A 16,284-nucleotide genomic window follows, 5' to 3' on the forward strand; every position below is an offset into this window, starting at 1 on the left:
TATTGTATCGGGAATTACTTATTGCTACCAAGACTCACTTGAATGCGACTGGGGCGTCCTGAATTAATAGCCGGATGCCATATATTTCTTTTCATTTAGAAAAATTACACAAACCACATCTCAATTAAAGAAAAATTTTGATTCCAGACTGCTAGACAACGTTACCCGTTCAACACACCCTTCAAAAGAATGAAACCCTCTGTATTTAGTCTCACCCAACCCTCACATTTTTTTTTTAAAGGGGGACAACTGGTGGCAAGCCACAGTTACCTAACCCCTCACATTGGTTTCACACGTTTAAATTGTTGCCCTACCTCACATTGGTTTCACACGTTTAAATTATTGCCCTATATAGGGGTGGGCTAACAATAGACTAGCAATAATATGGTTCAAATTCATCTTTGACGAAAATCGAATCTAAGACCTTTCACTTACAAGTGAAAAGAAATACCACTAAACTGTAGTACTAAGTGACTTCAGCGTTGCTGCTTGTTTTAACTCAATAGTACAAGATTAGTTTGAGACACTGTTCTCTAAATCCTCACCGCCTTCTACGGATTGCCATACACAAGAACCCCTCGTCAACGAGGCCTTATTATACATGGCTCAAACACAAGGCCAGCCCATGGTAATTATGAAAGGCCCATTTACATCGTCTCTCTCTGCAAAACCCTGAACCCCAAATTTTCCCTACTGTCACTCTCTCTCACTAAACCCCAAAACCCTAACTGTAAATTCGATCGCTGAGAACGAAGAGAGAGAGAGAGATTGAGGGTGGCCGGTGAAGCAGTGAAGGAAGAAACGATGTCGTCCGATACCGAAGATACGACGTCGGGTTCGGAGTCTGAAGCATCGGACTCTGCGAAGGCCAACTCCACGCTGGAATTCATAGAGAAGCTCTCAGATGTGCCAATGGGGCGGCTGCCCCCGAACATTGAATTCCAGAGGACACGTGTCGAGTGCAAGGCCGATGCTCCCATTCATGTACAGAATTTTTCACCCAATTTTTTTTTCATTTTTCAATTTTTGTTTTATGAAATCTACATTTCCCCATGATTTTGTTTCTGACATTTTTTTCGATTTTGGATTTTTTTTTGTTTCTAGTTTGAGATATTTTGACTGTTTTGAGTAGAAATTTGGGTTCTTTTGGTTTTTGGTTTTTGTTGATGGTCATGTTTGGTTGCTGAGAAAATACGGGAAAGTGAATTTCTTTATAGTTAATGGATTTTTTTTTTTTTTTACCTAATTGGGTTACCTGAACGCATAAGCTCGATCCCCGTTCAAGCATAGAGGTAAATTTTTCAATGAAGAAAATAATTTTTCTTTGGACCAAGATTGTTTCTTTGAAAAGATTATGTGGAAGTGGTGAAACCGAAGTAAGCAATCTGCCAAAGTGGCATAAACCTGCATTCGGCGATATTAGTTAGGATTCGTGTGTTTCATTTCTCCCAATACAGTGAGGAAAGGCATCGAAGAATTTTTCTTGTTTTTCTTATTTCTTACAGTTTTAAATTTTGGTGTTTACAGACTGATACTTTTCAGTATAATGGTGCTTATGCATCAATGGGAGTCGATAATAACTTAGTGGATAGCTTCTGTGACAACTTTAAAGTTGAAGTTATTAATCTTACGGAGGATGAGATGGAGTTTGATATGATCGGCATTGATCCAGCACTTGCCAATGCATTCCGGAGAATCCTTATAGCTGAGGTTTGATTAAATTCACGAGTCCTTGAGTATGCATGATTAAATTATGCTCCGTCAGTGGTTAATATTGTTTTGAGTTCATATACTAGTTCTGTGTTCATTTTCCGTTTTCATGGGCTTATATATCATCTTCTAGCTGTATCACTCTGTGACATAGTGAATCTTGTTTAAGCATCATGCATGGCATATTAAAAAAAAAAAAAAAAAAGAACTTGTATTCGGGTATATAAGTGTTTTAAGTTCAACTTATCATCTTCTAGCTGTATCACTCTGTGACATAGTGAATCTTGTTTAAGCATCATGCATGGCATATTAAAAAAAAAAAAAAGAACTTGTATTCGGGTATGTAAGTGTTTTAAGTTCAACTTGTTACTTCTATACAGCTTGAGTGACTTCATTGTCAGTTTCTCATGTTTACTTAAACCATCTCATATGAGTTTGTGTCTGCTTCTCTTATTTCCTTGAATTAATGCTAGGTGTTTTTTCCATGGAAATTTGGATCTACTTTTTGTAATTGGAATTTGTATGCTATATATTTTTCTCACTGATATGATATACATGGAAGTGTAATGAGAATTGCTATTCAGTTGGCAGTATATGTTACTAACGGCGATCTAAATTTGTTGTATTATACAAGCGCAGGTTCCCACAATGGCTATTGAAAAAGTTCTTATTGCAAACAATACATCAGTAATCCAAGATGAAGTACTTGCTCACAGGTTGGGTCTCATTCCGATCAAGGTTGACCCTAGATTATTTGAATTTACAGGTAATATGGTTTGATATTTCCATTATTTTATATAAAATAAATTTATATTTGTTTATTTCCTCTACTGAGTTCTTTCCTGTCATATTTACTTTGCAGAAAATAATACACCAAATGAAAAGAACACCATCGTTTTTAAGCTCCATGTTCGCTGTGAACGAGGGGGGCAGCGTATTTCAGGTATAGTTCTGTGTTTTGTTTTGTTTTTTAGACTATCAGTAAGTTTTATAGACCTATCTTTCTCCAAGACTATTGGTGGGAATTTTCTTTTTGTGATGACTTTGCAACATTTTATGCAGTAAAGTCAAAAGAATTGATTTGGTTGCCAAATGGGAGTGAGTATCCTTTGGAATCGCAAGATACCAAGTCAGAGTCATCCTCAAAACCAAAAACATATACATCATTTACTTGCAGTCAGGATTCCTTGCCAGAATTTTCCGACAATCCAATTTGCCCCACGAGTGGAGACATTACAATTGCTAGACTAGGCCCTGGTCAGGTAAACATGTTTTTTGTTTTGTATTGTTGTGGTCATTGCTCAGAAATCATAAGTGTTTTTTCTCCTCGCTTGGTTCCTTTACCTGCTCAACCAAGATTTATCTTCCTGTAAGAACAGATGCTAGCACTAATAACAGCTAAGTTGTCCAATCTGCTCATTAAGAGAAATGAATGCAAGTAGATATTTATTTATACGTGTTTGAAATGGCAGTATCCCTTGTGTACACTTCTTGTGTTTGACTCAAGACAACATGCACTCCCTGTCGCATGGGTCATCACACGTAGCTTTGCAAAGCCAGATGTGTCTAAAATTAGTTGAAATTAGTAGATATTTGTGAAAATTTTGGGAATTTGATATACAGCACTTTTCACTCTGGAACTTAAGCACAGGTCTAAAATTTGATATGTGGAGCAATCGACTTCAAATATTGTTTCATTATGCAGCATTCTAGCCAACTACTATCGTATCAATTCAGTATTTATTCTATCTAGTAGTCAGTAATGTTTACTGTTCTTGTAAATTTACTTTTAAGTGATGTTAAATTTACCACTTTTTAGGAAATTGATCTGGAAGCACATGCTGTTAAGGGCATTGGTAAAACACATGCTAAATGGTCTCCAGTTGCCCCTGTTTGGTATAGGATGCTTCCTGAGGTAAGGAGTTGTTTTAGTGATTTTGAAAACACTCTGAAGATTATGTCAAAGTAATCTTAAAGATTTTGATTTCTTATTAGGTTATAATATCGCAAGATATTGAAGATGAGATGGCTGAGAAACTTGTGGCAACATGCCCAGTTAAAGTATTTGATATTGAAGATATTGGCAACGGTTAGTCATTACCCTTTTGTGGCATTTATTCTCACTGTTCTAGATACTAGACCAGTAGCAAAATTTATTCCAAAAATGATATAATTTTGTGGGTTTGTCCTGGTATTTGGATTATAAAAACTCTTGTTATATTTGCATGCTTTGAAATACAATTTGTTTGCCTTGTTTTTGTCATTTTTTGGAGTGGCTTGATTTGATGATTTGACCGCTTAGCAGGTAAAAAAAGGGCTACTGTAGCCAGACCGCGAGCTTGCACACTGTGCAGGGAGTGCATCAGAGAAGGGAAGGGTTGGGAGAATTCTATTGCTCTGCAGCGTAAGAAGGATCATTTCATTTGTAAGTAATTTCTTCTGTGTTCAAAGTTGGAATTATAAATTCATTTTGCTTTCTCGTTGCTCACGATGTCCTAGAATTGCAGCTTTGGTCCTCATGGCACAAATCTATAAGAATTCAGTTTCAATTCTTTTGTTTGTAATAATAACTTACTCGAGAGCCTTTAGAAGTCAGAACTTTGGATCATTTTCAGATACGAGCTCAGTAGACTACTTTAATATATATGCTTACATCATGTAATATGAGTGAAGTTGGGTTCATATAGGAAAAAGTTTCAATATAGCACAATTTGTTTCCATCAATGATTTTCAGAGTTCTAACTGTCTCACTCGCTCTCGTGCACACAGTCAAAATTGAATCAACCGGTGTATTACCTCCTGAAGTGCTATTTACTGAAGCTGTGAAGATTTTGGAAGACAAGTGCGATCGTGTTATTTCTGATCTTTCGTGATGCTCTGGTATTTGTGTGGAAAGAAAATGAAGCTAGAAGGAACAGTAAAAATATTTGATATCCTGTATGTTTAGATCGCAAATCCACATACCGATATGTGAAGTGAAATTCTTAATTTGCAGTAAGATGATCAGCTGTTTTCTTCTTCTTTTGTAATTTTTGGTTTGCTCGTGCAAAGTATATTCTTATGTAGCTCTGTCCTTCCCCATAGTATTCTATGGCTCAGGAAATTTTTCACACTATTTTTCTACTTATCCGCGCTTTCGTTTATTTCTGTCTTTTGATTCTCCTTTGTTTTATTCGGTCAAGAGGCTAGAATTTAATTACATATGGCTGCCCATGACCGTGCGACTTGTTCTTATATTTTTCTCTTTGAGCGGGGTACAAGATTGCGAAAACAATGTTTGGGTTCCTACATGTAAAGTTTTATTCCTCCTTAACTACAAACCATTGTCCGACACAAACAAAAACATCTCGTTACGAAAACTGTTTGCACACAATGTCAGAATTCTGATTTCACGAAGAGGACTTATCTTACATGAGAAGTTTGTGGGAAGGATGATTGTAGCAATTAGTGGACGTGTTTGTACTTTGTAGAATTGAGATCCTCTCTGGATCTCCATGTTCGGAGCCTACGGACCCAGAGATCCAGATCACTCCTTTTAAATCATGTGATTCTCATTAGTTCATTCCCCTAGCTCACCTCACACAAACTATCTCTCTTTCTCTCTCTTGAATGACCGAATCTTCGGATCCTTGGGCTCTAAATACAAAAATCGGAGAGGATCTCTACTCCGCGTTTGTGAAAGAGGTGAAGCATCAAATCTTTATTGGAGACATTAGTTGTTGCCTGATGGGTATTATGTTTTGTAAGACAATGCCAGACAGTCTTCTGTTGGAGAGCACGAGAAGCCACTCTTTGTTCCATCTTCAAACTGTTGGCATTAATTAGTTGTTTCTTTTGTCTTCACCCATCATCTAGTGCCAATGACCAAATGCCTTTCCAATTATTGTTGTTTCTTTTGTGAGAAGCTCAAACTTCCTGCGCCTCCTTTTCTGACAAAATGATATTCTAAACTATTCCTAGTCACGGAAAATGAGATTCCGTGTGCATTGTCCTCGTCAATTGTTAGTCACGATTAATGGGATTCAAAGTACACTGCCTTAGTCAACTGGCCTAACCCACACCTTTGCTCCATTCGGAGCATGATCAATGCAAACGGTAGAGTTTATATGCGCTGAATGTACAATAGTTGGACCGTATATTGATTACGGGATTGTATATGCTCAGAATGTACAATAGTTGGGCCGTATATTGTATAAATGAAGCAATTATCTGTAGATTCATGGTTAATGCTGAGAAATTGTACTTGTATATGATCCAGATTATACATACATTCACTCTAGTTCACAGAGAATAAAGCGACAAAATTGTTGAGCAAAATGACTAGCATATACTTGGGGGGTTCAAGGCTTCAAGCTAATTCCTTTTACCCCTATGTTTTCTAGGTCCAACTACCTCCCATCCATCTTCTGCTTTGGCCGACGGCTTGGGCTTTGACTCATTGCTGGAGACGTCTACGGGATTTAAGTTCGAATGAGCCTCTGGTATGTCTACCATCATGTTTGAGGAGTCATCATTTCCCATGCTATGATCTCTATTATCATTGTCTTCGTCACTATCCTCGTCGTCATCATTTGCAACCTGGCATGAGTGACAAAGAGAATTAAGAGATATTATTAGCAAGGCATACATTTCAACGTATCATCCTCACTCCGCCACTCACGGCTTTAGAGGAAAACTTTCAAGACAACTTCCACAAGTTATTTTCAACATACAAAAATTCAGAGAAAAGCACTTTGTCACCAGACATAAGAGAAGTTTATTTTGTTAATTAGTAAAAACTTTAAAGGCTGAGAGGTTTAAATGGAGCTTTACCTCTCTAACATGCGGAAGAGCAACTCTTCGTTGATTGGCTTCCCTTAGGCTTTCAATCGACTTGAAATTACAATATAAACACTCATCAAGCATAATCATTCAGAAGATAAATCGAAGTCGACCTGCAAAAGGCAAAGAAATTATCGACATAACTTTTCAGCTACCTGTGGAAAAAAAAACGCAAACATTATAAAGATGGAAATCATTACGAAAAGTAAAAGTTGCATCCCCACTTTAGAGAAACAATGATGAACACATGAAATGAAATCATCCATAAATTGTCTGTCGAATGAAACATGAGCAGAATATCTACGATGGCAGGAGATGCAGCAGATTCTTAGCTGCCAACTTTAATGTAGCTGATGCTAAATGGTTTTGAGTTTCTAAAAGTCGAATAGTCAAACAAGTGCTGGTGGTCTGGAACACACACATTACAAATCTTTGTAATGGTGGCCCATTCAAAGTGACGCAGTCTATTGAGTAAACATATTACTTTTGAGTTTCCCATCAGAAGCATATTAAATCTTCTCCATTTTCATCCATTAAGATACTATTAAGTGTTCTCCGAGGACACGAAGTTGAGGGGCAAACGCATACCTCCTCGATGTAAGGAGGCTCTGCGGAGAATCAACACATGGTTGTCAGAATCCATTCTACTCGGCTAGAATCAACAAAAACTTTCATTCAAGAACCCAAGAAAAAAATTAGCAGTTCCATATAAAATTCGGTATGTAGAAAATTTGCTAATTTGAACATAATTACCGTTTAGGTTTTACTTAATTACCAATTTCACTTAATGCATTGTATCATATTCCTACCAATAATAGCAAATTATTTATAAAACCAATCAATCCTCACCAAAATTGGATTAAAACACAGAAATTTGTTAAGCAAATAGAAGATTTCGCACAAAATTGAAATTTCTTGTGATAAAGATTCTTACTTTCACATATAAATTCCCAATTGAATCCTAATTCCAATCTCAGAAACACAATGCATCACAAAATATTACAAAAACCCAACAATCATATAATAATTCCATAAAAAAATAAGCAGCAAATCAAAATTCAAGCTCAACTTTTTACACAAAAATGGAAAATTGGATGAGTCGAGCTAGAGGAGCTGAGGGAATCAAGTACCTGTGGAGTGATTGAACCAGGAGAAGATATCGGCGACGAGTTGCTCCGCTTTGCGGCGCGAGTCACGACCGCCCCACTCGTTCTCGACGGCCAATTGGAGCGCTGACCACCGAGACAGAACCAATCCTATACCTTCCTGGAATACAGAGCCAGCCTCCGCCGATAGCTTTCTCTCAGGCTCCATTTTCAGAATCTCCGTCTGGTAAAACCCTAACCCTAAGCCTGAAAAGTGAAAAAGATGAGGTTTATAAGGAAGGGGTCCGTTTGGTTTGTTGGATTGTTATACTCTTGACGGTTTTTGGGGGTTCTAGCTGGAGATAGGAGTGGGAAAGCTTAAAAAAACAAAAAAACTTAGATGTAACTATCGTCTCGTTTGAAAGCTGATGGGTGCATATTTTCATATATTATTATCATATATTTTCTTTGAATTTTGTCTATATGGATAGGTTAAATGCACTAATTTGTATTGTTTTAATTTATAAGCATTCAATACGGGAGTTACGTGAAAAAGAAGTGACAAATAGAGATTTCAGGTGTCTATAGTAATTTCAATGGAACAAGAAGCTAACTAGTTGCGCGAAGACATGTGCATTACAACAAGAAGATGAAGCTGAGCAGTTTTGGAATCAAATAGAGATGGGAATGCTATTCAATGGAATTTAGAAGAGAACTTAATTTCTAGTTTATATTATTTCCGTTTATTTTTCATTTTCTTTAATAAGGACTTCAAGTCCATCAGTGATAGGATTTTAGTGGGGTTTTAATTGGATTCCAATTAGCCTTTAATACCCTTGCCGTGGGTTTTATATTAAGGAGATCCATTCTCCATGTGAAAAGTCAGCCACAAAAACAAAACGAAAAATCATCTATTCTACATAGGGGCTGCGGCAAGGAAGGCCAAGAGGAAGAGCTATTTTGGAGTTTTTCTTTATTAGAGCTACGATATAGCTTAATCATGAATACTTAATTGTCTTGTAGCATTGTTGTTATCAAGTTTTTCTTCCTTATTGAGTATCTTTTGCTATTCGTAATGCACTTGATTTTTATTTAGATGCTTGATCACCATCTAGGTTTAAATTAGGTTGATTTGATGCAAGTTAGAGTAGATGACATACTTAACTTGGGTTTAGCTTCTTGCAGTCGATACCATAACCACCTATTTGTAGATGCCATGCAATTAGGGTTTGTATGATTTTCCAACGATTTCCATAGAGCTTAATGGGTTCTTACTTGTTTAAATCCATCTAGATGCCATAGAGGGTTAACATGTAAGGATACTTTTGATGCAACCATATGTCATGGCCGTCGAATAATTTAGGGAAAATCGATCATCAGTATTGGGGAACTACTTGAGCATAACATATTAAGGGAATTAAGTAGAATTGATTACAGTGAATTCGGATGCCCTATGTTTTATTTTCTTATGTTTTTAATTTAATTATTTCATGCATTTTATTTTCAAGTCATATTTCATTTTTAGTTTAATTCAATTTTTTTCTCTTTTCCATTAAGGCTTCTCAATTACAATTTGTTTCAATGTAGTTAGTATGATTTTTAGAATCAATTCGATCTCTGTGGGACGATATCCGTTCTTATATGCTATACTGTCATTTGCTTCGTATACTTACGAGCACAAAAATTCAATATTTAATGAGCCTAATTTCTGTTATCTAATTTTCGCAACAGAAGCACTTTTAAAATGATTAGAACCGCTTTTAGAGAAAAACAAATAGGAGTTGTTATTATCACTCCAAACATCTGATTTTACACTCCAAATTTTCCCTAATTAGAAAGAAAAATACACTTATGAGGAGTGTATAATAAGTTTTTTTGGAGTGCTAATAACTGTTCCCAAATGATTTAGAGCTTTAAAAAACACTTTGGCTGGATTCACTTATATTTTTAATAAGAATTGGTTCCAAAAATATTTTCATAAAAAATGTTTTCAGCCATTTAAGGAACACTTTCAAACGAGTCTTGTAACCTTCTATCGTTTATTTTTTTAATCCATTTTTCAAACCGTTGTCAAACCATATTTATTTTCCAATTTTTGTTTCACACATTTTACACTGTCCCTTCTCTCGCTACAAATGTAAAATCATAATGGTGATCAAACGGGTAAATTGTCCTATTTTTCTTTAAAGTGAGTACCTTTTGTGATAATACAAAATTAATTGTAAAAAAAAAAAAAAATACATAACCAAAATCAATTGATCTAACCTAAATATGTTTGTTTTAATAATTTAGAGTCTAAATCTTGACCCTTGTTTCATGATCCAACTACTCTTGTTTATGTGCACAAAGAAGCACTATCCATAAAAAATTGGTCACTTGATGGCCCACCTCTCCAAATTTCCAACATGTCAACAATCAATCCCTAACCATCCAATTGGATCATGATCTCATCAACTAGCACTCTCATGGAGCATTTGCCCCTATCATTAATCAACACCCAAATTTACAAAAACAACTTAGTTAAAGTGGCAGAAAGGAGGGGACATGCCTGGTCAATTTGGTCATTTCCCATATCCTCAAAGCCTTAAATAATTAGGAAAGCTCAAAACTCCCAAAGCATGAGGGACAGGGTGGAGACTAGGAGAGGCCCATACATTGATTCAGACAATTGTATTTGGGACAAAATACATGGAAATAATTGAACCCTAATAATTAGAAAAATGAAATTCAATACAATAATATATTTATACGCTAAACTCTCTCAAGGTAGGACTGTTGATGAATTTTCTGACTTCTCATATTTTTTACATAATATTTTATAATAATAGCACAAAAATTGACATTAAACTATAATGTATAGAGTCCATGAAGAGTCTCACTCCTGTTTATACCAAAAAAGATAAATCTAGATTAAACTCGCAGCGTCGTATACAAAAATATAACCTAAAACATTTCATTTAAAAATAAATAAAAAACAGACGAAATGCTAAGAGACAAAAAAAGAATAGTGTTTTCACATATTTATTTTTACTTCGATTAACAGTCTAAAATTGAGAATGTCTACAAAGTGAAAATTAATGTGTAAACAGCACTACTCAACAAAAACTTAATAATTAACAAAAAAAATTAACAAACAAAAAGAAAAAAAAATAAAAAAGCCCTAGCTTTTGCAGTTTGGCTTTGACCCCATTTCTCTCTCTGTCAAAAGACTCAAAGCCTCAATACATGGATGGTTATGGTAGCCCGCAGACCCAACTCTCTCTGAGTCTTTCTAATCTAACTCACAGAAACCTTCTCTCTCTCTCCCTCTCTCTCTCTCTCCCCCTCTCCCCACAACAGTTGTGAGTGCTATTTTCCTTGTTCCTTTCCACTCTGCTAAAGCAAAACCAAAGCAAAGAACCCTTTCGAAGTTCTGATTTTTTGTGGAAGGCTCTCTCTCTCTCCGCTCCCCCCTCTCTCTCAAGCCCAGGTATCTATCTTTTCTGGGTTTCCTTTTCTGTTCACTTTTAACTGGTCCTGTGATTTGTTTGGTGATTTTTGCTTCTTTATTGCACTCTATCTTGTTTTTATAGCATCTGGGTATTTTGGATCCAAAGTGTTGGGTCCCTGTATGAGATCTGTACGTTTGAGATCTGATTTTTGCTTCTTTATTGCACTCTATCTTGTTGGAGATCTGTATGAATCTCTTTACTTTGCTTCTTATCTTTTGCTATAGATTATGGGTTTTGTGTGTATTGATAGATACACAATTACATAAATTCAGTTGAGTTTTTTTCTTTAGCTCCCATGGCTCTTTGATCCATGGCATTTTTTTCTGCAGAAAGTTTTGGGCTTTCATGGGGAAAGGATTGGCATTTTTGAGGTAGAAAGTTTTTTAGATTGTTTTATAGCTTGATGTTTCTGGGTTGCATGCAAGTCTGTGCGTTTATGCCCATTTCTTGATGTTCTCTAGGTAGGTTTTTACAGTTTCTGCTAATTGTTTAAGAAATGTTAAATTCTGATCTGCCGGAACGAAAATTTTACTGCTTTGCGTGTTGTTCATTTGGAAATATTTAAGGTTGATTACAGTTCTGGGTTGTGTAGTTGAATCTGCATCGTGTTGATGGAGTAATGATTTTGATGTGTCTTTATTTTCGGGTTGAAATGTTGTCGCTTGATGTGCTAGTTCTATAGACTGGATTGGATAGTGTTCCCTGTTCTGTATTATATCTATTGTTTCCAAGTGGTGAACTCTTTGTTTGTGTGTAGAAATTGACTTGCAATTGATGGACTTGAAGATGAATTTAATCGAGAGTGTCAATGGAGGGAATCAGTTGGTGAGGTTGGGGAATGAGTAATGGGTTTGTCCAATTCGATCTTTTATATCAAGTGTAATTTATGTCGATGGCCTCTAAATCCAGTGCCAGAAGTTCTTCCCCGGAAACTCAGAGGAAATTAATTGGTAGTCAAACAGCAGAAGGAAATTTTCGCAGACCTTCACCTCTACCAATTACAAAGATGAGCAAATCGGAGCCAGTCACTCCCAAAAAAATTCCTAGGCATGTTCAACAAGATGCACTGAATCAGGTTTCCACAGAAATCACTGAAGAAAAGAACTATAAGATTCCTCATCAGAAGGAGTCTGCCAAAACTTTGGCGGATCAGTTAGGTTCAGCTTTATCACTGGGTAATGCAAAACAGGTTTCACATGATGTGGATCCTGTAGTGGGTGGGTCTAGGAATTTTCCAGAAGCCGGTGATCAAAAAAAGAAAACATCAGAAAATGGAGTTAGCCCAGCTTCAGCGAAAGTAAGTGATGATGGGACCAGCAGTATTGCCAAGACTAGTGGAAGCGCCAAGTTGAGTGGTCGAGCTGATTTTGTTGAGAGTGGGAAGAGCAGTATTTGTAGAGGCAGCACAAGCAGCGACATAAGTGACGAAAGTACTTGTAGCAGCTTTAGTAGCGCTATCAACAAACCTCACAAGGCAAATGACATACATTGGGAAGCCATACAGGCTGTCCGATCGAAGGATGGTGTATTTGGTTTGGGTCATTTCAGACTTCTGAAGAAGTTGGGCTGTGGAGATATTGGAAGTGTCTATCTTTCAGAGTTGAGCGGAACAAAATGTTATTTTGCAATGAAAGTTATGGACAAAGCATCTTTGGCTAACCGTAAAAAACTTCTTCGTGCTCAGACAGAGAGAGAAATACTTCAATGTTTAGACCATCCTTTCCTTCCAACCCTATATACCCATTTCGAGACAGAGAAGTATTCATGTCTGGTGATGGAGTTCTGCCCTGGAGGTGACTTGCACACACTTAGGCAGAGACAACCCGGAAAGCATTTCACTGAGCAAGCAGTGAAGTAAGTATTCTCTCGATACTCGATTATCTTATATAGTTCAAATTTGGACAATGATGTTGTTCTCTATTGTCAGTTTGAGCATGCGTGGTTTATATGGTCATTTATTTTGTTTTGAATTTCTTCTGCCACCCTGCTTCATTGGTTTATTGCTATGTCATTGTTAGGTGCATACCATTAAGATTCATACCGTGGCATAAAAGTTTTTATATCTCTTGTTATTGAATGATCTAAAATTCAATAAAATGCTAAATAAAGCATAGACACACATTAAATCCCTATAACGTAGATTTTAGTTGTTTCTGGGATCTACCTACGCTCAGGCTGATCAAGGGGTGCTTCCTGTTGTTGTGCTGCAGACCTTCGGTAACGTAAACCACCAGCTTTTTCTATTAATTGTTGTACAATTAATACAAGCTGCCAAGCATGTTTCTTCTAAGTTACAACTTTCAATCCTGTATCATTTCCTAGCAAAGAAATAATCTCACTCTTTCGTGTGTAATTTGACTTTGACGATCATTTGTGTTATATTTGTCCACCAATATGCAGGTTCTATGTAGCTGAGGTTCTCCTTGCGCTTGAATATCTTCACATGCTTGGGATTGTTTATCGTGACCTCAAGCCAGAAAATGTCCTTGTGAGAGATGATGGGCACATAATGCTTTCTGACTTTGACCTTTCCCTGCGCTGCATTGTCAGCCCAACCCTTGTCAAATCTTCAGCCCCTGATTCTGAACCTTTTCGAAGGAACTCAGCGTATTGTGTGCAACCTGCTTGCATCGAGCCCTCTTGTATTCAGCCATCTTGTGTGGTGCCTACAACATGTTTCTCCCCTCGTTTCTTTTCAAGTAAATCCAAGAAAGACCGGAAACCCAAGAATGAAGTAGGAAACCAAGTACGGCCATTGCCAGAACTTATGGCTGAGCCAACCAATGCTCGGTCAATGTCGTTTGTTGGGACTCATGAGTATTTGGCACCAGAGATTATTAAAGGTGAAGGGCATGGCAGTGCTGTTGATTGGTGGACCTTCGGGATCTTTCTGTATGAGCTGCTGTTTGGTAAAACACCTTTCAAGGGATCAGGGAATCGAGCCACCCTGTTCAATGTGGTAGGTCAGCCATTGAGATTCCCGGAAACACCAGTGGTTAGCTTTTCAGCAAGGGATCTGATCAGGGGCCTACTAGTGAAAGAACCACAGCATAGGCTGGCATATAAGCGAGGCGCAACGGAGATTAAACAGCATCCGTTCTTTGAAGGTGTTAATTGGGCTTTGATTCGATGTGCAAGTCCTCCAGATATTCCGAAACCAGTCGAGTTTGAGCGGATTTCAGCCCCCGCAGCGTCAACCGGTGATAAAGCTACTGCTGCTGCTACTCATCCTGATCAAAACAATTATCTGGAATTTGATTTCTTTTAATTATTTTCGGAACTGAAATGCCATTTTCCTTCCTTTTTTTTTTTTATTGAGAAAGATGTAGACTTTTCTGAAATGTTGATTATTTATGTGGAATTTAGGGTTTTTTTTTTTTTTTTTTTTCCAGTGTTGATAGTGATCATATGCTTGGTGTTGTTATGAAACACAGATTTGTATTCCAGCTCAGCCTCAAATGATGAAATGCTGTTTCCAAATGTGGATCCACTTTCTTTCTTTCTTTGATATGATAAGAATAGTAATGACTTATTTTTAGCTACGTTCCTTGAAACTCGATTTTTTTTTTCTATTTTGTTCTATGTAACTTAAAAGTCATCATTTTACTTTTTGAAATTCAAAATTCATTCTACTTTGACTTGTAGACTCTTTTTTTTTCTTGAAATTTAAAAGTCACTTTGCAGTAGCTTATGTGGGACCCACCACACAATAAAATTACACCATATGTGTCAATGAATTTGATTATAAATCTCCATCGTATGTTAACATTCAACAATCAGAAAATATTAAGTTTAAAAGAAGAATTAAGGATTGGTACTTTTTCAGGTTGTTGCGCCTGAGTTGCAAATATGAAAATAAATAAATTGATTAGTTTGGTGCATCCACATGACACTAAATTAAGACAATGTGGAGCGAATTTTGAGTTTTATTGAGTAAAATGACTTTTGAGTTTGAGGGGACAAAATGATATCAAAATCGATTTTCAAAGGCAAGTGGAGCGAATTTTGAGTTTTTAGAAGTAAAGTTGCAACTTTTGAGTTACAGAAAACAAAATGAAATTAAAATTAAGTTCTAAGAGGCGAAGCTAAAAATAGGAGTGTGATATCAACACACCATTTTTTACTTTTCACACACCCTTTTAATTTTCGGCCGTCAGATCGGATGAAATGAAGAAGATCAACGGACAGAAATTAACAAAGGATGTATGAGAAGTAAAAAAAGATGTGTGGATATCACACCTCCTAAAAATAACCCAAGTAATATTGCAGTTAGAATGTTCTGGATGTTGTTTAGCATTTATTAAAACAAATTAACTACTCTTGTTTGTGATAATCTGCCCGAAGTAAAGATTGTAGGCTTATACATACCAAGAGTAATAGAAGGTTGAAAATGTTTTTGCACCCGGGTTCTAGCACCGGCTAAAGTTGCCCGCCCTGGTCAAAGCAACACTTCTAAGGGACATTCACACCTTGATTCGGGAGATCAAAACCAACCACATGTTAAATTATTCTAATTTACGAAAAGAAGGAATCAAGCTTGGATGCAAAGAGCCGACCACGTTGTTCGGCTAACTGATGTAACTCACGTCTGAGAAAGACCTCCCACATTCTTTGGTTGTGATAGTTTGGGCTTTTAGGAAGTCTCACTTTCAGTAGTATCAATAAGAAAATTCAAAATTCCTATGTGGCTATAATTTCATGAAGAGAATTTTGTAGCATATTCTCTTGCTCAATTATAGCATATACTCATTTAAGAGACGATTGAGGAAGATCAAGTTTTATTTAAAATTCACATTTGTTGGTAAACTAAAAATGCACATATTTGTATAAAGTTGTCGAGTCTGATAGCATGAGCTTATAACTAATCATGACATTAAAATAATTGATTGTATGTAAAGTAAGTTTATTGAACGAGATTCATTATCGCTTGTATTAAGGTCAATTTAAGCGTGTCCTAGGCCCCTTGTGTTAGTAGGGCAAACTACCCTAATAGTTGGTTAGCAAATTACTTGAAAGTAGAAAGTTACATAAACATTGATAATGTCACAATTTAGTTCTATATTTGTATTCTTTGGGACGGCAAGCCTAGCGCAACGAAAAGGTAATTTCTTTATGATCGAAAGGTCACAAGTTCGAGTCGTGGAAACAAAACAACGTCCCTTAACCTATACAAAGCA

The 16,284-nt window shown here is 36.6% G+C and overlaps 3 protein-coding genes across 8 annotated transcripts; 2 read left to right on the top strand and 1 right to left on the bottom strand.

The window, feature by feature from the left end:
* Window positions 1-625: 625 nt before the first annotated feature.
* On the top strand, window positions 626-4,853 carry LOC137715889 (uncharacterized). 4 transcript variants are annotated; one of them, XM_068455249.2, is made up of 9 exons: window positions 626-984; window positions 1,528-1,710; window positions 2,350-2,476; window positions 2,573-2,653; window positions 2,773-2,972; window positions 3,530-3,625; window positions 3,706-3,799; window positions 4,016-4,135; window positions 4,480-4,853. In XM_068455249.2, the coding sequence occupies exons 1-9, from the start codon at window positions 805-807 to the stop codon at window positions 4,581-4,583; spliced, it is 1,185 nt and encodes a 394-aa protein (XP_068311350.1). In that variant the 5' UTR covers window positions 626-804; the 3' UTR covers window positions 4,584-4,853. The 4 variants fall into 4 exon arrangements, with proteins under 4 accessions (XP_068311350.1, XP_088547841.1, XP_088547840.1 ...); XM_088691714.1 differs by having other exon boundaries at window positions 679-984; window positions 4,013-4,135; XM_088691715.1 differs by lacking the exon at window positions 1,528-1,710 and having other exon boundaries at window positions 677-984; window positions 4,013-4,135; window positions 4,480-4,727.
* A 1,045-nt stretch (window positions 4,854-5,898) lies between these two features.
* LOC137716434 (uncharacterized) lies at window positions 5,899-8,001 on the bottom strand. Its single transcript, XM_088690417.1, has 4 exons — window positions 7,662-8,001; window positions 7,120-7,139; window positions 6,523-6,618; window positions 5,899-6,288 (listed from the first exon to the last, which is right to left on the bottom strand). Exons 1-4 carry the CDS (start codon window positions 7,843-7,845, stop codon window positions 6,064-6,066), a joined length of 525 nt encoding a protein of 174 aa, XP_088546543.1. The 5' UTR covers window positions 7,846-8,001; the 3' UTR covers window positions 5,899-6,063.
* Window positions 8,002-10,756: 2,755 nt separating this feature from the next.
* LOC137715412 (serine/threonine-protein kinase D6PKL1) lies at window positions 10,757-14,587 on the top strand. Of its 3 annotated transcripts, none has more exons than XM_088691717.1 (4): window positions 10,793-11,085; window positions 11,437-11,568; window positions 11,865-12,961; window positions 13,508-14,587. In XM_088691717.1, the coding sequence occupies exons 3-4, from the start codon at window positions 11,994-11,996 to the stop codon at window positions 14,373-14,375; spliced, it is 1,836 nt and encodes a 611-aa protein (XP_088547843.1). In that variant the 5' UTR covers window positions 10,793-11,085; window positions 11,437-11,568; window positions 11,865-11,993; the 3' UTR covers window positions 14,376-14,587. The 3 variants fall into 3 exon arrangements, with proteins under 3 accessions (XP_068310838.2, XP_088547843.1, XP_068310840.2); XM_068454739.2 differs by having other exon boundaries at window positions 10,837-11,085; window positions 11,437-11,478; XM_068454737.2 differs by lacking the exon at window positions 11,437-11,568 and having other exon boundaries at window positions 10,757-11,085.
* The last annotated feature ends 1,697 nt before the right edge of the window (window positions 14,588-16,284 follow it).

This window comes from Pyrus communis, chromosome 3, assembly GCF_041283825.1.
Source record: "Pyrus communis isolate YQ-2024b chromosome 3, ASM4128382v1, whole genome shotgun sequence".
Lineage (NCBI taxonomy): Eukaryota > Viridiplantae > Streptophyta > Magnoliopsida > Rosales > Rosaceae > Pyrus > Pyrus communis.

Excerpts from the sequence above, each read along its gene's own strand:
- LOC137716434 (XM_088690417.1), bottom strand. The coding sequence starts at position 7,845 with ATGGAGCCTGAGAGAAAGCTATCGGCGGAGGCTGGCTCTGTATTCCAG. Across the intron at positions 6,619-7,119 it reads AGCCTCCTTACATCGAGGAG|ATTATGCTTGATGAGTGTTT; the intron begins GTATGCGTTTGC and ends ATCTTCTGAATG. Across the intron at positions 6,289-6,522 it reads CTCTTCCGCATGTTAGAGAG|GTTGCAAATGATGACGACGA; the intron begins GTAAAGCTCCAT and ends CACTCATGCCAG.
- LOC137715412 (XM_068454737.2), top strand. The coding sequence starts at position 11,994 with ATGTCGATGGCCTCTAAATCCAGTGCCAGAAGTTCTTCCCCGGAAACT. Across the intron at positions 12,962-13,507 it reads TTCACTGAGCAAGCAGTGAA|GTTCTATGTAGCTGAGGTTC; the intron begins GTAAGTATTCTC and ends ACCAATATGCAG.
- LOC137715889 (XM_088691714.1), top strand. The coding sequence starts at position 805 with ATGTCGTCCGATACCGAAGATACGACGTCGGGTTCGGAGTCTGAAGCA. Across the intron at positions 3,626-3,705 it reads GGTATAGGATGCTTCCTGAG|GTTATAATATCGCAAGATAT; the intron begins GTAAGGAGTTGT and ends ATTTCTTATTAG. Across the intron at positions 4,136-4,479 it reads TAAGAAGGATCATTTCATTT|TCAAAATTGAATCAACCGGT; the intron begins GTAAGTAATTTC and ends TCGTGCACACAG.